This window comes from Gopherus flavomarginatus, chromosome 3 (assembly GCF_025201925.1).
Source record: "Gopherus flavomarginatus isolate rGopFla2 chromosome 3, rGopFla2.mat.asm, whole genome shotgun sequence".
Taxonomy (NCBI): Eukaryota; Metazoa; Chordata; order Testudines; family Testudinidae; genus Gopherus; species Gopherus flavomarginatus.
The window spans coordinates 157,249,507-157,270,051 of record NC_066619.1 but is presented as its reverse complement, the minus strand read 5'-3'; the positions used below and the strand labels follow the sequence as shown (position 1 = coordinate 157,270,051).

Genomic DNA, 20,545 nt, shown 5'->3' with positions numbered 1-20,545 from the left:
GGGAAGAGGGTCAAATCTGATGAGATTACAAGTTTGGTGGATAAAGGTACTAGTGCTGATGTCATACACATAGATTTCTATAAAGGCGTTTGACTTGGTCCGACACGACATTTTGATTAAAAAACCAGAATGCTATAAATTTAACATGGCACACATTAAATGGATTAAAAACTGACTAACTGATCAGTCTCAAAATGTAATCATAAATGGGGAATCAATTGAGCATGTGTTTCTAGTGGGGTCCCGCAGCGGGGATTGGTTGTTGGTCCTGTGCTATTTAACATTTTTATCGGTGACCTGAGAGAAAACATAAACTCATCCCTGATAAGGTTTGCAGACGACACAAAAATATGGAGAGTGGTAAATAATGAAGAGGACAGGGTCACCAGTGCAGAGTGATCTGGATTGCTTGGTAAACTGGGCACAAGCATATAATATACATTTGAATATGGCTAAATGTAAATGTGTAAATCTAGGAACAAAGAATGTAGGCCACACTTATGTGTTGGGGGACTCTATCTTGGGAAGCTGTAACTCTGAAAAAAGATTTGGGTGTCATGGTGGATAATCAGCTGAACATGAGTTCCCAATGCAACGCTGCGGCCAAAAGGATTATGCAGTCCTTGAATGCATAAACAGGGGAAGCACGAGAAGGAGCTGAGAAGTTATTTTACCTCCGTACTTGGCACTGGTGCGACTGCTGCTGGAATCTTGTGTCCAGTGCTGGTGTTCAGAATTCAAGAAGGATGTTGAAAAATTGGAGAGGGAGGGTTCTGAGAAGAGCCATGAGGATGAAAGGATTCAAAAACCTGTCTTATAGTGATAGACTCAAGGAGCTCAATCTACTTAGTTTAACAAAGAGAAGATTATGGGGTGATTTGATTATAATCTCTAAGTACCTACATAGGGAACAGATATTTAATAATGGGCTCTTCAATTTAGCAGAGAAAGGTTTAACATGATCCAATGGCTGGAAGCTGATGCTAGACAAATTCAGACTGAAAATAAGGCGTAAATTTTTAACAGTGAGAGTAGATAACCATTGGAACAATTTACAAAGGGTTATTGTGGATTGTCCATCTCTAACAATTTTAAAATCAAGATGGGATATTTTTCTAAGAACTATTTGGAGCAAGTTCTCTGGCCTGTGTTATACAGGAGATCAGACTAGATGATCACAATGGCGCCTTCTGGCCTTGGAATCTATGAATTCCATTTTTTTAAATAATGGTCAGTTGAAGGGGGGTAAAATTTGAAGACTCCTTTCAATCCACTATGAATTTCCCACTGATTGTGATGGGAGATTTGTATGTGCAATGTGTCCTTTAGGTAAAAAACTACACTTGTAGTCATTATTGTTCTTTATTATTTGCTCGATACCTTATCCTTGCAGTCACTATCACTCAAAGGGAAAATCTGCTCCCTTTAAGATCACCACTACTTCTGCTCTAAGTGTCTCTTTCTTCCCTATCTTCTGCTGCATGCATCTCTTCCTCTTCCCTGACCTTGTGTCTCTCCTTCTTTCTTCCTCTGTATTTCCCTCCCTGCACTAACTCCCATTTCCCCACTCTTCATTTGTTGGTTATGCTCCCAACCCCAAATAAACAATGAAATGCTTAGACTGGCATTAGGTTTCAGAGTTAACAAACCAGGGACATTAATGGGAGGCTGGGGGAGGGGGTTCAGACCTCTAAAATTTCAGGCAGTCTGCAGATTTGGGCAGTGTAATTGGTTCTGTAACACTTGTTTCTTATTTGGGATATTTTCTTCACAACCTTGAGAGCTAGAAATTTGCTTTTTGTTAAAATAAAAGCTTAGATTCTGGATGCACTATGGGGTCACATAAATTCATCATCTAGGCTGAATCCAGATCCCTGGTTGTTTGTATGACACCTCTGTGTTAAAGCAATTTTCTTTTTTCAGGACTTACCCATTAGGATATATACATTTTAAGAAGAGTTATTTTTACATCAGCATAGTAAATGTTATGATTTCTCTATACATTAACAAACATTTTCTTGTCCTCAATAATAGCAAAAGCAAAAAGGACAGAATATCCTTGATCTTAAAAAAATCTATAGGTATCTGGAAAAGCATACTGGAACCCGCAGTATAACCAATATGTCGAAAAACAAAAGAGGAAAATATTTTTTAAAATGAAATTAAATAGTCAAATGTTACTCTGATTTTAAAAATAGAAATAATGCTCCCACTTTGGGAGCCTGTATTTGATTGAAATTTCACAGCTTACATTACTGTGGCATGATCCTGTAAAGTGCCAAATGCCCTCAACTCTCATGGTTTTCACCTGAAGTCGATGGAAATTAAGGTCACGTGGCACATAGTAAAAGGGCAATCAGCATAGACCTACTCCTGCTCCCATTGAAATCAGTAGGAGTTTTGCCATTATATTCAGTGGGGCAAGAGGGGCCCACTTAATACTTGCATGGCTGTATGAGGAATTTGGGAAGGTGGTGGAAGGAAGGGCTATGCACACTTGTGTGCTGTATTCTGCACCAATCACCAGCCCCCAAATCAGGGGCTAATGGTAAGGAAATTAGTGCATGCTGGCCCCAGTTAAACAAAGCATCTAAGCATGTGGATAAGTTAAAGAGTGCGCTTAAGGTCAAGCACATACTCCAGGTTAAAATACAGGCCCCTCAGTGACTTAGCTTTTCTGAATAGGGATACCTGCTTGACTTGGAATTTTCTCTTTTTTCCTTTTCTTCTCTCTCTGAGTGGTATTACATGTTATTACAACGGGTACATCTCCATTCCATCATATGCCATCGGAGCAAACTGAACCCAAGTGCCAAGTCTGCATCTTAATTTCCATCTGTTTCAATAAACACCAGATCAGACCCCAGTTCTGTGTCTCCTCATCTTTTTCTTAAGGAAACACATGGATAAAACTTCCTGTGAAAATCTATCTCCTTTCTCTAATTAGAAGACATTATTGAACAAAGAGCCTTATTGTTTTGAAGACAGAAATCTGATTGCAAAAAAAAAAATCTTTCTTTGGTAAAAATGTAATAAATATGATCCAGAGCTTCAAATTTTTATATCTACCTGTCAAGTAATTGTCTGTCTGTCTTTTTACCTACCTATGGCTCCATCCTGAAAGGAACTCCTAATTGAAGTCATGGAGGTTGAGGAAACTCAGCACAGTATGTAGGTGCTTAGCACCTTACAGGATTGAGCCCCAGGAAAACTGCTTTTGCTACAGTGTACATGTGAAGTTGCCACAATGCCTTTAATAAACAATATATACTTGTAATTCAATTTTTACTTACACTTGCATGGAGTTTTCCTTTTTTTGACATCGTTAAAAATTTGTTGCTGAAAACTCCTCGTATTCCTACAATCCCCTGAGACACAGCAAATATTTCCAAAATACCTAGGATGACAGAAATCCCAAAGTAAATCACAATACTTTTCAGATCACTGTTACAAAAAGAAATTCTAGTTTCCTTTTGAAAAACCCTGATTCTCCTATTCCTTGGTTTTCGCAATAATTTCCCATTTGATGGTTTCCTGTTTTGCTTATTGGAAATGTGCATTTATTTATATATGTCTTAAAACCTTAAGTCATCTTTCAGATGACTGACATATGATCTTCAGAAATGCAGAGGATGTCTTTTGTTGGGCCCCGATCCCACGAAAATTTACAAATGTACATAACCTTAAACATCTGAATAGTCCACTGATGTGACTGGAACTATCCATGTACATGTTCTTAAGTACATGCATAAGTCTTTGTAGGATCAGGGCTAAATGCCCTATTTCTCTTTAAACTTAATAGATCTCTTTTCCTATGAATACACTCAAAAAACAAAACCAAAAAAAACTCCTCTATATTCTGTTCAAAGTAGGCTATAACACAAATCAGCAAAAGCCAATAATTTCAACCATATGGCTCCTTGACACTGTACCACTGCCATTGCAGCAATTATTTTTATACTGTTAGGAGACCTCTTGGCCAAATACATCTCAACTATCCCTGTTTTTCAGTGATGTCCCTTATTTCAGACCCAAATTTCCCTCTAGTTCACACAAATTTGGTCTCTCACTTTTGTTGTTATAACGGATTTGCACCAGAAATACCGGAGTAGAGCTGATCTGAATTTTGGATGACACATTGTGATTCAGATGAAATTTAGCTACTTCAGATCTGGAGAAACATTCACAAGTTCAAAATCTTTTTTTTCCCCTTTGGCAGGGTTTATCTAGCTGAATAACATTGGCGTGTATTACTGTGTCCATTCAAGACACACTATTTGGGTATGTTTCTAATTTTAACATATGCAAAACTAGGGCAGATTAATTTTGGCAAAGGGGAAAAGAAGTGAAAATAAAGTATTTTAAATTTTGCCCCATTTTATCCAGAATGAAACCAGGCCTCCTCACTCACTGGTATATTGCATTATGGAAATAAAGTTGCAGCAAATATAATTTATGCTAAAGGAATAAATTCCATGTTTTCTTAAGCTTCCCATGGGTCAGATTTTAATACACTTGCTCACATTGAGTAGAATCCTACTCAGCAAGCATTCCCACTGATTTCAATGGGACTTTTTGTGGAATAATACACTATTTAGTTTGACGAGGAATAGCAGAATCTGGCCGTAAGGGAACAAAATTTGTTTTTCCTTTTCCTTATTGACTTCCAGGGAACTACTCTGTTTGTTACCAGGGTATCTGAATTCCTTCTTTGAGTAAGGGATCAATGTTTATGGCCACATTTGGGCCTTTGAATGCTGAGAGATTCACTGGGTTCAATTCTTTATCTACTGAAATCTCATGCTTGAGGACTTGGGCCCCAGTTTAGCAAAGCACCTGAGTACGTAGAGAATCCCATCGCTAATTCAGCAAAGCCATTAAGCATGTGCTTATGTCCCATTGAAGCCAACGAGATGTACAGATTGGTGTCCTGTTCCTCCTATTCATAAAATTGGCTGTCTCCAGGGAAATTTTGGACAGGCAGACAAGTGTAAAGTTTCAGGCCTATTCAGATTTGTTTGTACCAAGAAATGGATCTACTTCTTTGCAAAGCTTCAGGACATCGCTGATCTAAAACTTCACTTGGAATTGCGGGCCCTGCCCCTCGGACTCCTAATAGGCTTACAAACTATTAGAACTACTTTCTGGGGTGGAAGGCTCAGCCCTTAGGTCGTGACCCTCTAGAACTTTTAGCTGAGGCAGAGTATATCTACACTGCAATCAAGAGATGTGATCGCAGCACATATAAACATCCCCAAGTTAGCAAGAGTGAAGCTAGCACAAGTAACAGTAGCAGCAAAACTGTGGTGGCACCCACCCACTGAGGACCCTGACTACACATTTGAGCAGCTAAAATCTGCATTGCCATAGCTTCCCTGTTATTGTTACTCAAGCTAGCTTTGATCCAGCTATATCAAAGCAAGCTCTGGTATCTGTCCATGAGCTGTAAACACACCACCTGATTGTAGTATAGACATACCTTGAGTTTGTAACCAAGTATTGACATAACTGGCTTAAATATGATTTGTGTCCACATGGCTAGTAACCATGGCAGCTGTAACAGTGTTTGTCCTAGACTGTCATGTCTGGCATCCTATAACCAGGCTGGCACACTGCTTTTTCACTTGGGACAAGACTCCCCTGACTGTGAACCTGTTCTTTTTCTTCCTAGCTGTGGTAGGACATCCCAGAGTGCATCTCCCAATGTTGATGCCACTCGGTGCGTGTGTCACCCAACCCCCTGCTAAGGAATTATGGGATTGTTGCCCATTCCCCTCCCACCCCCCAGAAATCAGCAATATGAATATGGTTAGGCAGCATAGGATGTCATACAAAGAAAATTAATAACTCCAGATCTGTGACTGATCTAGCTCCTTCTTCCTGCAGTCTTCCCACACTCCTCACATTTTTAATGTGCTAGGATAGGGAATAGGCTTTGAGATTTCCACCCCAGACAGGGATCTTCCTGTACAGGGTAGAGAGCCCTACAATTTCATTAAAGGGCAGAGTTGGGCCCTGAGTGAGTTTATTACCTGATGTATACAAAGTAATCAAAGTTTTAACAGTTCAATTATAAATTCTGTTTTCTGAGGTGAGAACAATAACATTATGACACTTCTAGCTCTCGTTCTATAAATACATCAATTATGTGCTCAGGACTCACAATTTAGATCCAAATATTGAATGCCGCAAACTTGGGGGATGTCAGATCTGGTGTTTTGATTGTGACTCATCTGTAAAGTATACACCCCAAACCTGAAACAATCCTCCCCTGCATCCTCTTTTCACTGAGATGGAATAATTTAGATGCACCTTTGCAAAACAGTAGATGGGGAAATGGTTTTAAAGACTTAAAAAATCAATCCTCCCCTATAGCTCTAGTCTAGAGCACCATGTGGTTGTTCAAGGCATTGTGTCTAGCCCATGGACAGCCCTGGCCAACCCTCACTGAAGTCAATGGTAGATTTAAATGGGAGTTGGATTGGACTCCTGGAGACCATCTTAAAGTTGCAAGACAGACCTTAGCCAGAATTAGCAGAGTACTTACCACAGAGGGCTACTAGTGCTGCTTGACACACTGAAACAGTGTGATGCATACTGAGTAATGGATGAGGTCGTTCATTGTCCCTTCAAGCATCTGGAGAGTGGAGAACTATAGGAGATATTATTTGGCACCCCAGAGAACCACTAAGTAACCATGAAGTATGCACTTGACATGGCATTGCAATGTTTGCTTCAGTGCTTTGCCTGAATAGGTGATGACATTGTGTTGTGAGGATGCAAAGTCACAGACCAAACAAAGGGAGGTCAGGATGCCCTCCCAGTACTTTGTGGCTTGTAAGATGACTAAGTGCTCTGCAAAGAGAAAATCACTGTTATAGAATGTCAAAAGTAGATATACTGACCTCAGCCAGGGTTTTTTTTTAATTATTTGTTGGTGCTCTTTTTTTGTTTGCTCAGCTCCAGATTTAAAAAAGGGTTTGCTTTAAAATACTTATAAGCATACAACAATTTTTGTGCATTGGTGCTTTTTGTTATTTTAATTACAATGGACTAGGGTCACTTCTGTTGGGTCGGGAGGTTGCACTTTGATTCCTTCTGTGCCAGTTCATTTGAGATGGAGATTAAGTTATTTCCAGAGCAAGATGCTGGAAACTGGCAGGGGAAGGCAGTTTTAATTCAGAGCCCTGTAGAGGTTAAAGTAAGCCGGTATAGTCCAGTACGGCATACCAGCAGGACTGGCTTCCCCAGGCCAGTGATTTAAAGGGCCCAGGGCTCCCAGCAATGGCCGGAGCCCCGGGCCCTTTAAATTGCCACCAGAACCTCACTTCCAGAGCCCCTGGCTAGCGGAGGTGGCTCAGGGGCAGGGCCAGTTCCAGGCACCAGCATTTCAAGCTGGTGCTTGGGGCGGCAATCTGCAAGGGGCGGCAGTCCCTGTTCTTTTGCCCCCAAGCAGCGCACTGAATTGCTGCCGCAGAGGGCGGGGGCAGCCCGTGTGCCTTTAGGACGGCAGGCACATTTCCGCGGTAGCAGCAATTCGGTGGCAGCTTCTATGTTTAGCTGTCTGTGGTGGCTTCAGCTAAACACAGAAGCTGCTGCCGAATTGCTGCAGCTGCAGAAATGCACCTGCCGCCCTAAGGGCACACGGACTGGCCCCGCCGCCCGCGGCAGCAATTCGGGCACTGCTTGGGGCGACAAAAACTGTAGAGCTGGCCCTGCTCGGATGGTAATTTAAAAGGCCTGGGGCTCCAGCCTCTGCAGGGAGCCCCAGGGTCTTTAAATCACCACTGGAGTCCCACTGCCGGAGCCCCAGGGTAGCAGCGGCAGCCAGGGGCTCTGGCGGTGATTTAAAGGGCCCAGGGAGGTAGCAACAGCCAGAGCCCGGGCCCTTTAAATTGCCCCTGAGCCCCGGGGCTCCCAGCCGCCTCTTCAGCTGGTAGCTCCAGGGGTGATTTAAATGACCTAGGGCTCCCAGCCACAACTACCACAGCTGGAGCCCTGGGCCCTTTAAATCTTGATCTAAAGGGCCCCGTCATTTAAAGGCCCCACCTCTTCCAGCTGAGGCCACGCCCCCTGCTCAGGACTCCAGGGTACTGGTAAATCCTTTAAGTTACTTTCACCCATGGAGCCATGTCTCCATAGGAACCCACCAGCTGCCCTGGAAATGGATTGGATCAGTTCTTCTGAGCATCCTATCCATGTTCCCTCTCTGCCCAGCACCATCCACTGTTTGCTTGGGACAACCAGCTCTGGGTCCCCTGGAGAGTGGAGGTTTTAATCACTATGCATGTCTATGATCTCCCCATTCTCCTCTGCAGGTGGACTTTCCAGAAGTAAGAAACTACAGCCCAGGTTTCCCTGCAAGTGAATTGAGCTGTTTATATATTAATAAACCAAAATACCTATATATGTATAAAAGCAAATGGGTATATATACAATTTGGACCTAATTCTGCACTTATTAACACTAGTGTAAATCAAGAATAACAGCACTGGTGTCAATGGACATACAACTGTATAAAAGCGGTGTACGTTGGAGGAGAATCAGGCCCTTTATTTTCATTATATCAATAATATTTCATTTTTTCTGTTCTACATCCATACACCCTCATTTGGGGGGGCTATATTATTCTGACTGTTGAAAATTTATGAGACTGTAACTTTTCAGCTTGCTGTACACAGGTTTTTCATACACGCACATAAAAAAAAGTAATCTATAAAGACATTTACTGAGCTGGTAAAAAAAAAAAAGTTTTTTCAGATTTCCTTTTCCCTTCCAAAACTCGGAGCAAAACCGGGAGATTAATTCTTGATATCAGTTGACATTTTTATGCCAAATTTTCAAGAACAAAAAATATTTAAAATACCAGGAAAATATATTATTCTTACGAGTTTTTCATGCCACATGATGCAAAATTATGACCATATTTGGCCTGCATCAATGATTTCAACGCCTAATGACAATGGGAACTCCTTTTATCAATTAAGGGATTAATTTGATCCTTACTGTATATTAATTCAACTATGCCAATTATTCTTAAAATTATTAGGATTCTTCACTTTAAAGACCAGAGTCCCCCATACAACTTCTGCCTTCAAAGGTCACTTCAGTTGGGCCAAATCTCGCTATCTTTAATTCCAATATCCAATACACGGAGGGCCTTATTCTGATCTCCTTACACTGGTGTAAATCAGAAGTGACTCCACTGAGTCAATAAATTTACTTCAGTTTCAAAGTGGCACAAATAATTAGAATCTGACCCCAAAATACAGGTATGCTTGACAATTCATTTTATATAAGATCATCATTCTCTAAAAGCCTAATCAATAATTTCATTGTGCAAAGAGCCACTGAATGAATCGATCAGCAGCACTGTTGATCCCACTATAATTTGTGCCAAAAGAAATTATATAAACTACATAATGGTGCAATACTGCATAATAGTGTATAGTATTGTACATAATATATGTGAGGAATGTGCTATGCTTGCTGCTATGCCAGTGATTCTCAAACTATTGTACTGGTGACCCCTTTCATATAGCAAGCCTCTAAGTGTGACCCCCCCTTATAAATTAAAAACACTTGTTTATATATTTAACACCATTATAAATGCTGGAGGTAAAGCGGGGTTTGGGGTGGAGGTTGACAGCTCACAATCCTCCGTGTAATAACCTCACGACCCCCTGAGGGGTCTCGACCCCCAGTTTGAGAACCCCTGTGCCACGCCATTCTGATAAAGAGAGAACTTTACCCATGGAAATATTTGGATTACAATATGCTTTGAAAAATGAATAAAATAAGCTCACTTTTATAAAGCTATTTTGGAATATCATAAATGTTCCCATCTGGTCCTGCAATCCCCGAGCATACACATCTCTTTTTTATTTCAGGAGGAGTTCTGGTATACAAGAAAAATACAAGATGGGGCCTTTGAGGTTTGATTGAACCCACATCAGCAAGGATATTCAGATTTAAGGACAGAGTAGTTCTGTATCAGAAGCATGGTCAGACGGTACCTGTCCCACCCTTAACCTTTTTCAGCCTAAGAATTGCAACCTGCATGATCTAGAAATGTACATATCTTACATAGCAAGGGCCCAATTCCAACTTCAGATATATGATGTATCTATCTATGTACTTCTATAGTCTCATTACTGTAGCATCTGAGCACCTCATGATCATTAATGGATTTTATCTTCACGACCCCACTATGAGTTGGAGAAATATTATGCCCATTTTTAAGAAGGGAAACTGAGGCAGATGGTAGCTGAAGTGATTTGCCCAAGTTCGCACTGGAAGTCTGTAGTTATGCCAAGAACTGAACCAGGTCTCTTGAATCCCAGTCCAGTGCTCTCTCTGATTAGAACAGGGGTCGCCAACCTTCGGCATGCTGCTAGCCATGGTAAGCACCCCGGTGGGCCGGGATTGTTGTTTACCTGCAGCATCTGCAGATTCGGCCAATTGCGGCTCCCACTGGCCACGGTTCGCAGTCCCAAACCAATAGGGGTTGCGGGAAGTGGTGGCCAGCACATCCCTCGGCCTGCGCCACTTCCCGCAACCCCTGTTGGCCCAGAGTGGTGAACCGTGGCCAGTGGGAGCCGCGATAGGTCGAACCTGCGGATGCAGCTGGTGAACAAACTGGCCCGGCCCGCCAGGGGGCTTAGTTGGTGAGCTGCGTGCCAAAGGTTGCTGACCCCTGAACTAGAACATCCTTCCACAGATTTGAGTAGGAGAGACACAAGCATATTTCTGGCTAGAAGAGGGCCCTGTATTTTCTCTTCTGACCTGACAGTCACACTGCAGCTTTCCTAGCTTTAGCATAACTTCTGCATTAGAAGAGTACACCACAGAATTGTTGATTCACTTGGGTTCTTCCATCCTCCCAGCTCTGCATATTCTCAGCTTTTATGGTTGGTGTGACCCAAATAGGCACAGATAACCTAACATGAAAAGTTATTTGCACACTTCCAATATAACAGGCCATCTGCCGCCTTCAGTCTGGTTTTTTACTCTATGTAGAAGCTGTGTTGTGGATCAGAGATAGAGTGTAGCCAAGTGAATGGAAGCAGTTGCCAATCTCATAGGTGACAACCAGTGCAGATTTGTAGCCATAATGCAACAGACTGGAGACAGGACCAGATCACCACTTGCCATGACAAAAACCTGCAAAAAAAGGTTAAGAGGGGAAATAAATTCTGTGCAAGGTGCATAGAACAAGCCATGGTTCTGCCTCCCAAGCCTCATGATCCACAGGCGGCACTGACAAAGAGACCATGTTCCTCCATTTGGCTCTGGGGCTCAGATCCTCAACGATATTTAGGCTCCTAATTTCTATTGATATCAATAGAAGTTAGGAGCCTAAATACCTTTGAGGATCCAGGTGTGGGTCCCCAGTGCTACCCCACCACTTCCTGGCCACACAGCTCTGTTGGGGCCTCTTTGCAGGAATCTCCTCTGCTGCATCTTTCTTGGGCCTCGCTTACATGGAGAGGTTTGGGAAGTAAATACAACCCTTTCCCCTTGTGTCTGTGCAGGGTATGTGGGTTAACAAGGTGCACTTCCCCTTAAGACACCCGGTCCTGCCCAGCCAGTGCCTAGGAACACAGGAGTTAGATCAAACCAGTGGTTTGATATTCTGTCTCTGACATTAGCCAATACCATGTGCTTCCAATGAAGTTGAAACAACCCAATAATGGACAATTATGGATTTATCTGCTCATATGGGAATCTGCTTCCTAAATCTCATGAGTTAGCGGGTGATTTGTACCTGATGTGGCATTTTGCTTATTAAAAAAATGTATTTAACCTATCGGCGGTCACTGTGCATGTGCTTATTATCCATATTAACATCTTACCCTCTCCTGAATCCTACGAAAGTCTTAGGTGGAGATTTTCAGAAGTCACTAGTGATATTATGTACCTCAAGTTTTGGGTGCTCAACTTGAGACACCTCAGAGGGGCATGGGTGTTCAGCATTTATTGAAAATCTGACCTTTTTCAAGTGTCTCAAGTTGGGCATTCAATATCACTTGTCACTTCTGAAACTTTTGGCCTCAGTTATGTGTTGTGGCAAGGAACTCAACCCATTAATTAGTTGCTGTTTTTAAAACAAATTCTGTTCACCAACTGTGAATGTGTCACCTTCCTGTTTCATTGAATATTGCCTTGTTCTTGAATTCTCCAAAGAGATAGTTAAGAGCACCTGATCATAGATTATTCTGTGTACTTCTATAATGCTGCCTCTTAGGCCCTCATCCTAAAAACTGCTCTATATGAGAGAACCCCTGTGTCCGTGGGGAGCCCTAAGGTCCACCTATAGGGAAAAACTTTTGAGACTAAGGTCCTTCTGATTTCTGCCCTAGGCTAAATGATATCAGTCTTTTCAATCTCTCCCCATAAAAAAGTCTCTGATCATTTGTTGTTTGTCTCTGAACCCTTTCTATTTCCACTACTCCTTTTTTAATATGGTGTGACCAGAATTGAACACAATATTCCAAGTGAGGGCAGAACATCAATTTATAAAATGTCATTATAATATTTTCAGTATTATTTTCTATCCTATTCTTCATCCATTTGTACATTTTGTTCCCTTTTTACAATGCTGCTGCACATTCAGCTGAGGTTATTTCTGCCAATAACACCCAGGTCTTTTTTTCTGGAGTGGTTACACTGAATTCAGAACCCAAAAATGCTCAAACCATTCCTTGCAATATGTATTTTCTTGCCTTTCTCAACACCACCTTTCATATGACCCATTAATCTAGATGCATACAGTCCTGCTGACGTTCCTCAGAATGTTCTCTAGTCTTGTTATACTCAAATAATTAAGGGTCAGCTGAAAAGCTTGCCACTCTGCTGGTCTACCCCTCTTCCAGTTCCCTAATGAATATATTAGACAACGTCCTTGGGGCCCCTTCTATTAACCTTTTGCCATGTTCAGAACTGATCCCTATTTCTTGTCTCTTGGCCGGTTTTTAATGCATGGCCGTACTTTTCCTCTCACCCCATGTCTATTGAGTTTTCTTGACTTCTTCTTGTGAGGGATTCACTTGTTTGGCTCAGACCTTCCCCACTTGTAGAACTTTGAACCCTCCTTCCCCGGTCACTGAAAAGGTGGGAATGTGGCTGTGGAATTAGCTTACGGCCCCTATTTCACCTGAGAACAGTGAGATCTCTGCACAGGGGCCCTCCTCTGCTCATGGATCCTTCGCAGCTATTTGGCAAGTCTACTGACCTTTTTGTGTGAACAACCTTGTCTGTGTAATGCCTCTGAAATTCACAACCCTCTTCTCACATCTCCCCAGGAGGCTTCAGGAAAACACACTGGATCTTGGAACTTCCTTGATGAAGAATTCTGCAGATGAGCTCAATCACTCAAAATATCCCTTTGGCCAGGAGTCTCTCAGATGCTCTCCGATATTGCAGCTTGTGTGATGAAGATTCAGTTATGGGTAAGGCTACATTTATGTCACAGAGGTCATGGAAGTCAATGAATCCGTGACTTCCAGAGACCTCCATGACATTCTCTGCTTCAGCCCCAGGGGCTGCAGAACTGGAGCTGGCAGCCAGCGGGGACCTGGCAGGGTTCCAGCGACAGGCAACAGCAGTGACAGGCAACAGGGGGGCCCCTGCAAGATTCCAGGGACAGGTGACAGACTCCTGAGGGGGCCCTTCTCAGGGTTCCAGCGATGGGTGACAGCCTCATACAGGGGAGGGTGATGTGTCGGGTGAGTGGCTGGGGGTATCCCCCTTTCTCTTTGGGAAATATGGCCACCCTGCAGCTCCCAGCCACCATTGGCGGAGGGCCTCTCCTCCCCCCAAGCTTCCAGCTGCCACAGGCAGAGGAGGAACCCTACAGCTCCTAGCCACCACCATGCTGGGGGAAACCACGGAGCCACAGCAGCAAAAGTCACAGACAGGTCATGGCTTCTGTGAATTTTTGTTTATTGCCTGTGACTTGTCCGTGACTTTTCCTAAAAATAACCATGACCAAATCTTAGCCTTATTAGTCAGTACAGGGCAAGAGAACATGTTCCAAGTCTTAATGAAATCATTTTAAAGATGATCCTGTCTAAATAAGAAGCAACAGAACAAACGAGGCTGAACTCCAGAGAATACTATTCGCAGTCGGTATATTATGTCCAGTGAAGGAAATGAGAGATTCTATTTGTCTAAGCATCAGTGTGAGATGTATTGCAGAGGCTATAGAGAGGTTGTATATGTATGTATGTATGGGTCAAACACTGACACTGGTTCCCCTTTTCCATCTGTGCAGGAGGGGATTGCAGAGGAAGAGTGGGTGATGACAGGAAAGAGAAGGATTCACACTTCTACATGCTCCCTGCCACACACAAGAGCCTGGGGAAGCAACTTGGCCACCAGGCTGGTGGGTCTGTGAATCAAGAGAAGAGCTGCTGGTTTTCCATGTGGCTATCCACATGGAGTTAATGCTGATCCTGGCAGCATTAATTTCCACTCTGCACCTGCACTTCTCTTAGTGATTTTGCGTAACTGTAGGCAGGAGAGCCAATGGCAGCATGACTCCTGGAGTACCTATGTTCCCAGGAGGTCAGGAAGGTTGGAGAGAACAGTGGACAGATAGCTCCTCTGCTGGATGAATGCTTCTTTCCCCACTGATTCTGAGAATCAATGGGTTCAGATGCCTGACTTCCCCAGCCACGTCCTCTGGAATCCCCAACACTGTCTCCTTAAGAGGTGCCAAGTATCAGAGGGGTAGCCGTGTTAGTCTGGATCTGTAAAAGCAGCAGAGTCCTGTGGCACCTTATAGACTAACAGACGTTTTGGAGCATGAGCTTTCATGGGTGAATACATGCATCCGACAAAGCGGGTATTCACCCATGAAAGCTCATGCTCCAAAACGTCTGTTAGTCTATAAGGTGCCACAGGACTCTTTGCTGCTTCCTCAAGAGGTGCATTAGCTGGAAACTCTATGAGTTGAAACAGAGACCTAATAACTTCACCCACCAGCAGATCCACACTCCAATGCCTGGAAAAGATTAAAGGGACAGAATCTAGAATAAGTTTGGCTTTCCTGGTCATGCATACAACCTTCTAGGTTTTGTGACTGAGCCTCAAAAATAGCCAAATGGAGCCCTCTGTAAGGTGCAATAACTATAAAAAAATGTGATGAGTTAAGGACAGAATATGAGATGTTATCACAGTTTTAGTACAGTTCTGCTATTAATTAGTGCAAAATTATCTTTTCTTTTAGGAAGAATTACACTGAATGTGGATAGAATGTGAGGCAATCAGCTATGCCCAGGTGCAGCCCTGTGCCTGAATAGAACTGATTGCATGATCAGGACCTAAATTATTTACTATGGGCCAGATTCTGTAAGTGCTCTTCTAGCAGAACTCCCATTTGAATCAACCAGCATTCCACATCCAGAGGTGATACAGAACCACACCCTATGTTCTTAATGTTCTTTTTAAAGCACCACCAGCTCTTTCTGCCATTTTGATTTCCAATAATAGGACTATTGTGCAGTAATAGTAAGATCTGAACAGTAGTCAAAGCCAGTAACAGCAAGACAGGAGCTCCTCCAGGAGGAGATGAGTATTCGCATTTCTCCTGAGTTTTAGGTTTAAACAAAAGTATCATGTTGCTTCACTCAAACAATACAAAACATAAAAAAGGAAAGAATGACAAAGTTATAAGCAGGAAGTTAGGAAAGACAGGACAAAACATTATGCATCTGTTCAGACTTTAAGTGGCAGTATGGTCTAGTGGTACGAGCATGGAAATAGATGTCAGGAACTCCTAAAGTCTAATAGTGACTGCCACTGACTTGTGATGTAGGTGTGGGTGAGTCATCTGGGGTGTGATGTTCAAAAGTGTTGTTTCCATTTCCTTCAGTGGGAGCTGAGCTAAGCCAGTGCAATGCTTTTGAAAATCTCATGCCTGAAGCTTCATTTTCTGAGTTCCTGAGCACTCACAATTGCCAGTGACATCCACTGGAGTTGCTCAGCTATTAAACTTACTACCTCAATTTTCTCAGATCTAACATGAAGCTAATAATATTTGCTTCATCACATGGCTGCTTGGAGGATTAATTAGTTGAAATGGGGCTCTGTTCTGAAAAGTGACTATAAAGATGACATTGAAGGGTTCCAGGTTTGTTATTTCCATATCAAATATGTACTGTTTACTATTAAAATGATGTTTTCTCTTACTACCAGCCTTGCAGATGGAATCAAAAATCAAACTGGTTTCTTTCCCTCTTGTGCACAATCATCTGTAATAGAGGTTCTGGGAGCAAAATTCTTCCTTCAATGATACCTGTGCAGCCAAGTTGTCTTCCAGTTCTGCCTCTGGTAACAAGTGTTTAACACCATTGCTTTCACTGGGTTGCATAGATGTAATTGCCTGGAACCTAGAGCACAATTCTGTTGGTGATGCACTTGTAGAAGTAGAACACAATTCCTGTTGTCCAACGTTAACAAGTAGTACACACTTATTTTTGTGGAGTAATAATTTGTTACGATTTTGAATACTGGAGGAGAGCAGATCTGTTGAGTAAGGTAATATTTTACCTAGTCACATTTTTTTTTAAAAAAAGGACATTTTGAATACCCTGTAGTCCTTTACATTTTCAAAGCACTATCTACATTTGCTAGGTATTACTAAATCCTATATTATCTACTTTCTTCTTTAGTGATATGGATGAAGGCATAAACAGTGGGTTTATGAAAATAACAGATGAAATTGGGTGAAACTGTGAAGATGGGAGATAATAATCCCAAGAGACATAAAGAGATTCCTCTTGGGAAAAGGTAAAGTGTTACAGCTGAGGGGAAAGAATCCAAACTAGGCAATCAGTTGGAGAGAGACCTAAAATGAAATCAAGAAACTGAAAAATTTAGAATGAGTAACAGCAAATAAATGCTGACCATAAAACGTATTAGACTGTAGGAAAGTCTCAGGAAAAGAGATCGGAGCCCCATTGCGTGACAGATTTTAAAACAAGGCTTAGTTGAGTATTATTCAGACATGGACAACAGATGAAAACGCTGCATTATCAGAAAATAAATTAACTCCCATGGGTGGCCTTTTCAAACGCGGTCCACCATGCTTTAACTCTACTCCCATTGAAATCAAGGGAAGTTTCACCAGTGATTTCCGTGGGAGCAGTTAAGCTAACACTGAGCTATTTTGAACATCCTACCCAGTCGTCCTAGACCGTTTTCTTCTTTGTGGGTCAAATTCTGGGCCGACACCTTCCTGCACGCCCCCTTGTTTCAATAGGCTGGTAAAGGGGCCGGGTGATTCTCCAGCTGTTCTGCGGGTCTCACTCCGATTATACACCCTTTTTCTCTAGGGTCTGCTCCCTCCTCCTTTTAAACGTGCTTTGCCAGAGCCTTTCACCGCGGGGAGGTCCTGGCTTAGATCTAAAACTCTGGGGTCTCTCCAGGCTACCAGGAGCCTCTGTCGGTTTGTTGGGGCTGAGGAACAGGGGGCAGAGACAAGGGATACCTGGCTGGGCCCAGTGGCAATAGGGCGAGGCACCGGCGGGCGGAGGGATGTCACAGGCTGAGCTAGCGTAAGGCAGACAGCTGGGTGGGTGGGTGCTTTCGTGGGGAGAGGACAGAGCTCCCTTCCTCCCAGCCACCATCAGCACGCGTCCCCCTGCTCCAGCCCAGCAGCCAGAGGCGCCGCTCCATTTGGAAGAGCCTTGAGCCCAAAGAATGCTGCACTGGACGGACTCCGTCCCTGGCTTCCTACAGGGGCTGCACCTGCCCGGGGCCGTGTTAGCTGCAACCGCCCCAACCTCGCAGCGGCTCCCGACCCAACGATCGCAAGCTCGCTCCACCCTTGGGCCCGGGGCCAGGCCCGATCCTTCCGCAGCTGAAACCCGGGGGCTCGCGGTCACTGGGGGCTCTCCGATGGCTGAGCTCTCAAGTTACCGCCCGGTAACGCTGCATTATTGACAGAGGCACCGGGCGGGCTCCCCTAGTCCTGTCCTCCTGCTGCATATCCTCGGCTCTGGCTCCTTGTATCCCGCTGCCCCGGCCGCTCGCAGAGCAGCTGCAATCATTACTGCCCCAAGCTCCCTGCGACTCCCTGCCCCGGGGGGAGCAACCCGCTGGGACAGCAGAAGGCCATGCAGACTGCGTGCTAGTGACCAGTGCAAACAGCCATCGAGTCCCGAGCTGAGTGACATGGACATCACCGAGAGCCATCGAGTCTCATCTGATGTACGGCCCCATCACCTATTCCCACGGCCTGCATCTAAATTATAGCGACGGCGTCTTAACTCTTTATAGTCCCCAACTAGCCACATTCACACCCATATCATCTAGTCCCAGGGTCTGTCTGAATTATAACCACATCATCTATATTCCAGAGTCCGAGGCCAGAAGGGATCAATGTGATCATCTGGCCTGATCTTTTGCATAACACAGACCTGAGAATATTTTATATAAACACACATAATCTATGAATATTTATAGCCACCTAATCTATATTTAATCTAATTTATATCCATGTAATATACGTGTGTGTGTGTGTGTGTGTGTGTGTGTGTGTGTGTGTGTGTGTGTGTGTGTGTGTGTGTGTGTGTGAAGATAGATTAGATGAAGCTATGAAATTAAAATTTGCACTTATAAAACACACACAGTGGCAACAGTAGAATAAATCTTCCTAGTTGGCTACATGAGTAAGTTCTTCCCCACAGAGGTAAAGAGGCTGGGGCCAGACCCATCACTTCGTACAGTCAAAGGTTTATCTCAATGATTTCCGGGGGGAACTGTACCCGGCCTCTGCGCAGCAAATCCATAATTAACGAGTAAAAATGAATGAAATGAGACACACTGCTATGGCAAAGGTAAAAAACGTTAAGTATAGAGTGAAACAGGGAAATGACCCCCAAGCTTACTTGTTCAAGGCTAGTTGCAGGGCCAGATCCTGTGCCTTTACTCACAGTATGGATCAATGAGCGTATCCGCCTGGGGCAACTTACTCGTTGAGGATGAGAAATTAGGGTCAAATCCATTATATTGTTTTTTTAAATAGTACTTATAGTTCTGCCCAACTCTGCAACACGACACACAAACCTTATTGCATGCAAATAGCGTTATGAACGCGATGTCCCAATAGTTCAAATACACGGTTTTGCCTCTCTCTATTGCCTGGCCTTTCTCTGAACTTTTCTTATAACTCTTTCATACACACACACACGCACGCACGCACACACACTCTTTCCCTCACAGGAAAGCGCACACGTACACACACACACACTTTCCCTCGCAGGAAAGCGCGCGCGCACGCACACACACTACCGCCATCACAAGGTAATTGCACTTAGCCCCTCTCTACTGTACTAGCATCATTGTTAGTTAGAGCGTTCAACCTGGTTTAAATTACCGTCACTGCTGGTATTTGTCCCATCAAATAGCTGTATGTTTACAACTTCTTCTAATTACCATTTATTTGATGCAGATTTGTGTTGTTTTGCTTAATCTCTAGCCCGGAATGCAAAAAAAAAAAAAAAAAAAAAGAGGCTCAGATGAGGCCAGGAAAGACCCCCCCAGCTCGGGGAAGCAGACAATCTGGCAGACAATCTTGCTCGCTCCAGTTGCGGGGCTCGGGTTTAGCTGATCTTTAGGAAGCCATAAAGGCAGAACATGGCCTCTGCCCCCAGCCAGCCCAAACCACTCTATAGATCGAGGGTGCTGCACACCAAGGAGGGGATTGGGAATCCTATCCAAGACCCAGGCGCCGGGAAGGGTTTCCTCGCTCCCCTGGTGCTTTCGGTTCCCCAGTGGCCCGTCCCAGGGCAGAGAACTGAACTTACTTAAGAGATTGGCTTCATGGGAGCCGTTGACTTTGCCATCCGGGTGGATCTGCAGATGGAAGCCAATGCCCACCCTGCAATAGAGGCTGCCCGTCCTGCGCCCGGATGGGCTCCACTGGAAGCTGCTTCTCTCCGGCCCGTTTCCTTGGGCTCCCGAGGAGGGGGGGGAGGAAGGTGATGAAGCGGAAGAGGTGTTGCTGGTGCTGCTGGCACCGGCCGCCTGCCCGCCTTGCGCTCCGGGGGGCAGTTGCGCCAGGGCGCTGGTGAGGATCAGGTGGCTGAGGGAGAGGAGGCAGCGGAAGGACAAGCTCATTCTTCCAGCCGGGAGGGTGCCCAGCGCATCTTGCGAGCCAGGCTCCTGCTCGGTCTGCGCCGCGGCACGGGCTAGCTGCGCTGGGAAGGCATCGCCCCCCTCGCTGCAGCGCGCGAGGGAGATCCGGAGCGCAGCGCTGGCACCGAGATATTTATAACCTCGGTGATCTCACTGGTCGGTGCACGCCTGGAGCCGAAAGGAGGCTCTCTCCTCCATCCGCCGCTTCCCGGCTGCGGGTTTCGGGGAGTCCAGCGTGGCCCCGCGAGGAAGAGGCGAAGGGCGGAGGGGAAGCAGCACCCATGGGCCCAGGGGAGGTGCGGATCGCACCAGAGGCCCGGCTGCGCCAGCGGCTCTTTACGCAACAGCGGGCTAATTCCTATCCAAGGGCAAAGGCTGCAAATAATTCATAACTGGGACG

The 20,545-nt window shown here is 44.3% G+C and overlaps 1 protein-coding gene across 2 annotated transcripts in view; it reads right to left on the bottom strand.

Moving 5' to 3' along the window:
- The window catches only part of FGF5 (fibroblast growth factor 5), a 38,156-nt gene extending 18,029 nt beyond the window's left edge, over nt 1–20,127 (bottom strand). For both annotated transcript variants that reach the window (XM_050945225.1, XM_050945224.1), the window contains exons 1-2: nt 19,815–20,127; nt 3,294–3,397 (exon numbers count right to left, since the gene is read on the bottom strand). In XM_050945225.1, the coding sequence (XP_050801182.1) occupies nt 3,294–3,397; nt 19,815–20,127 (417 nt within the window). The remainder of the gene's footprint in view (nt 1–3,293; nt 3,398–19,814) is intronic.
- Between the last annotated feature and the right edge of the window lie 418 nt (nt 20,128–20,545).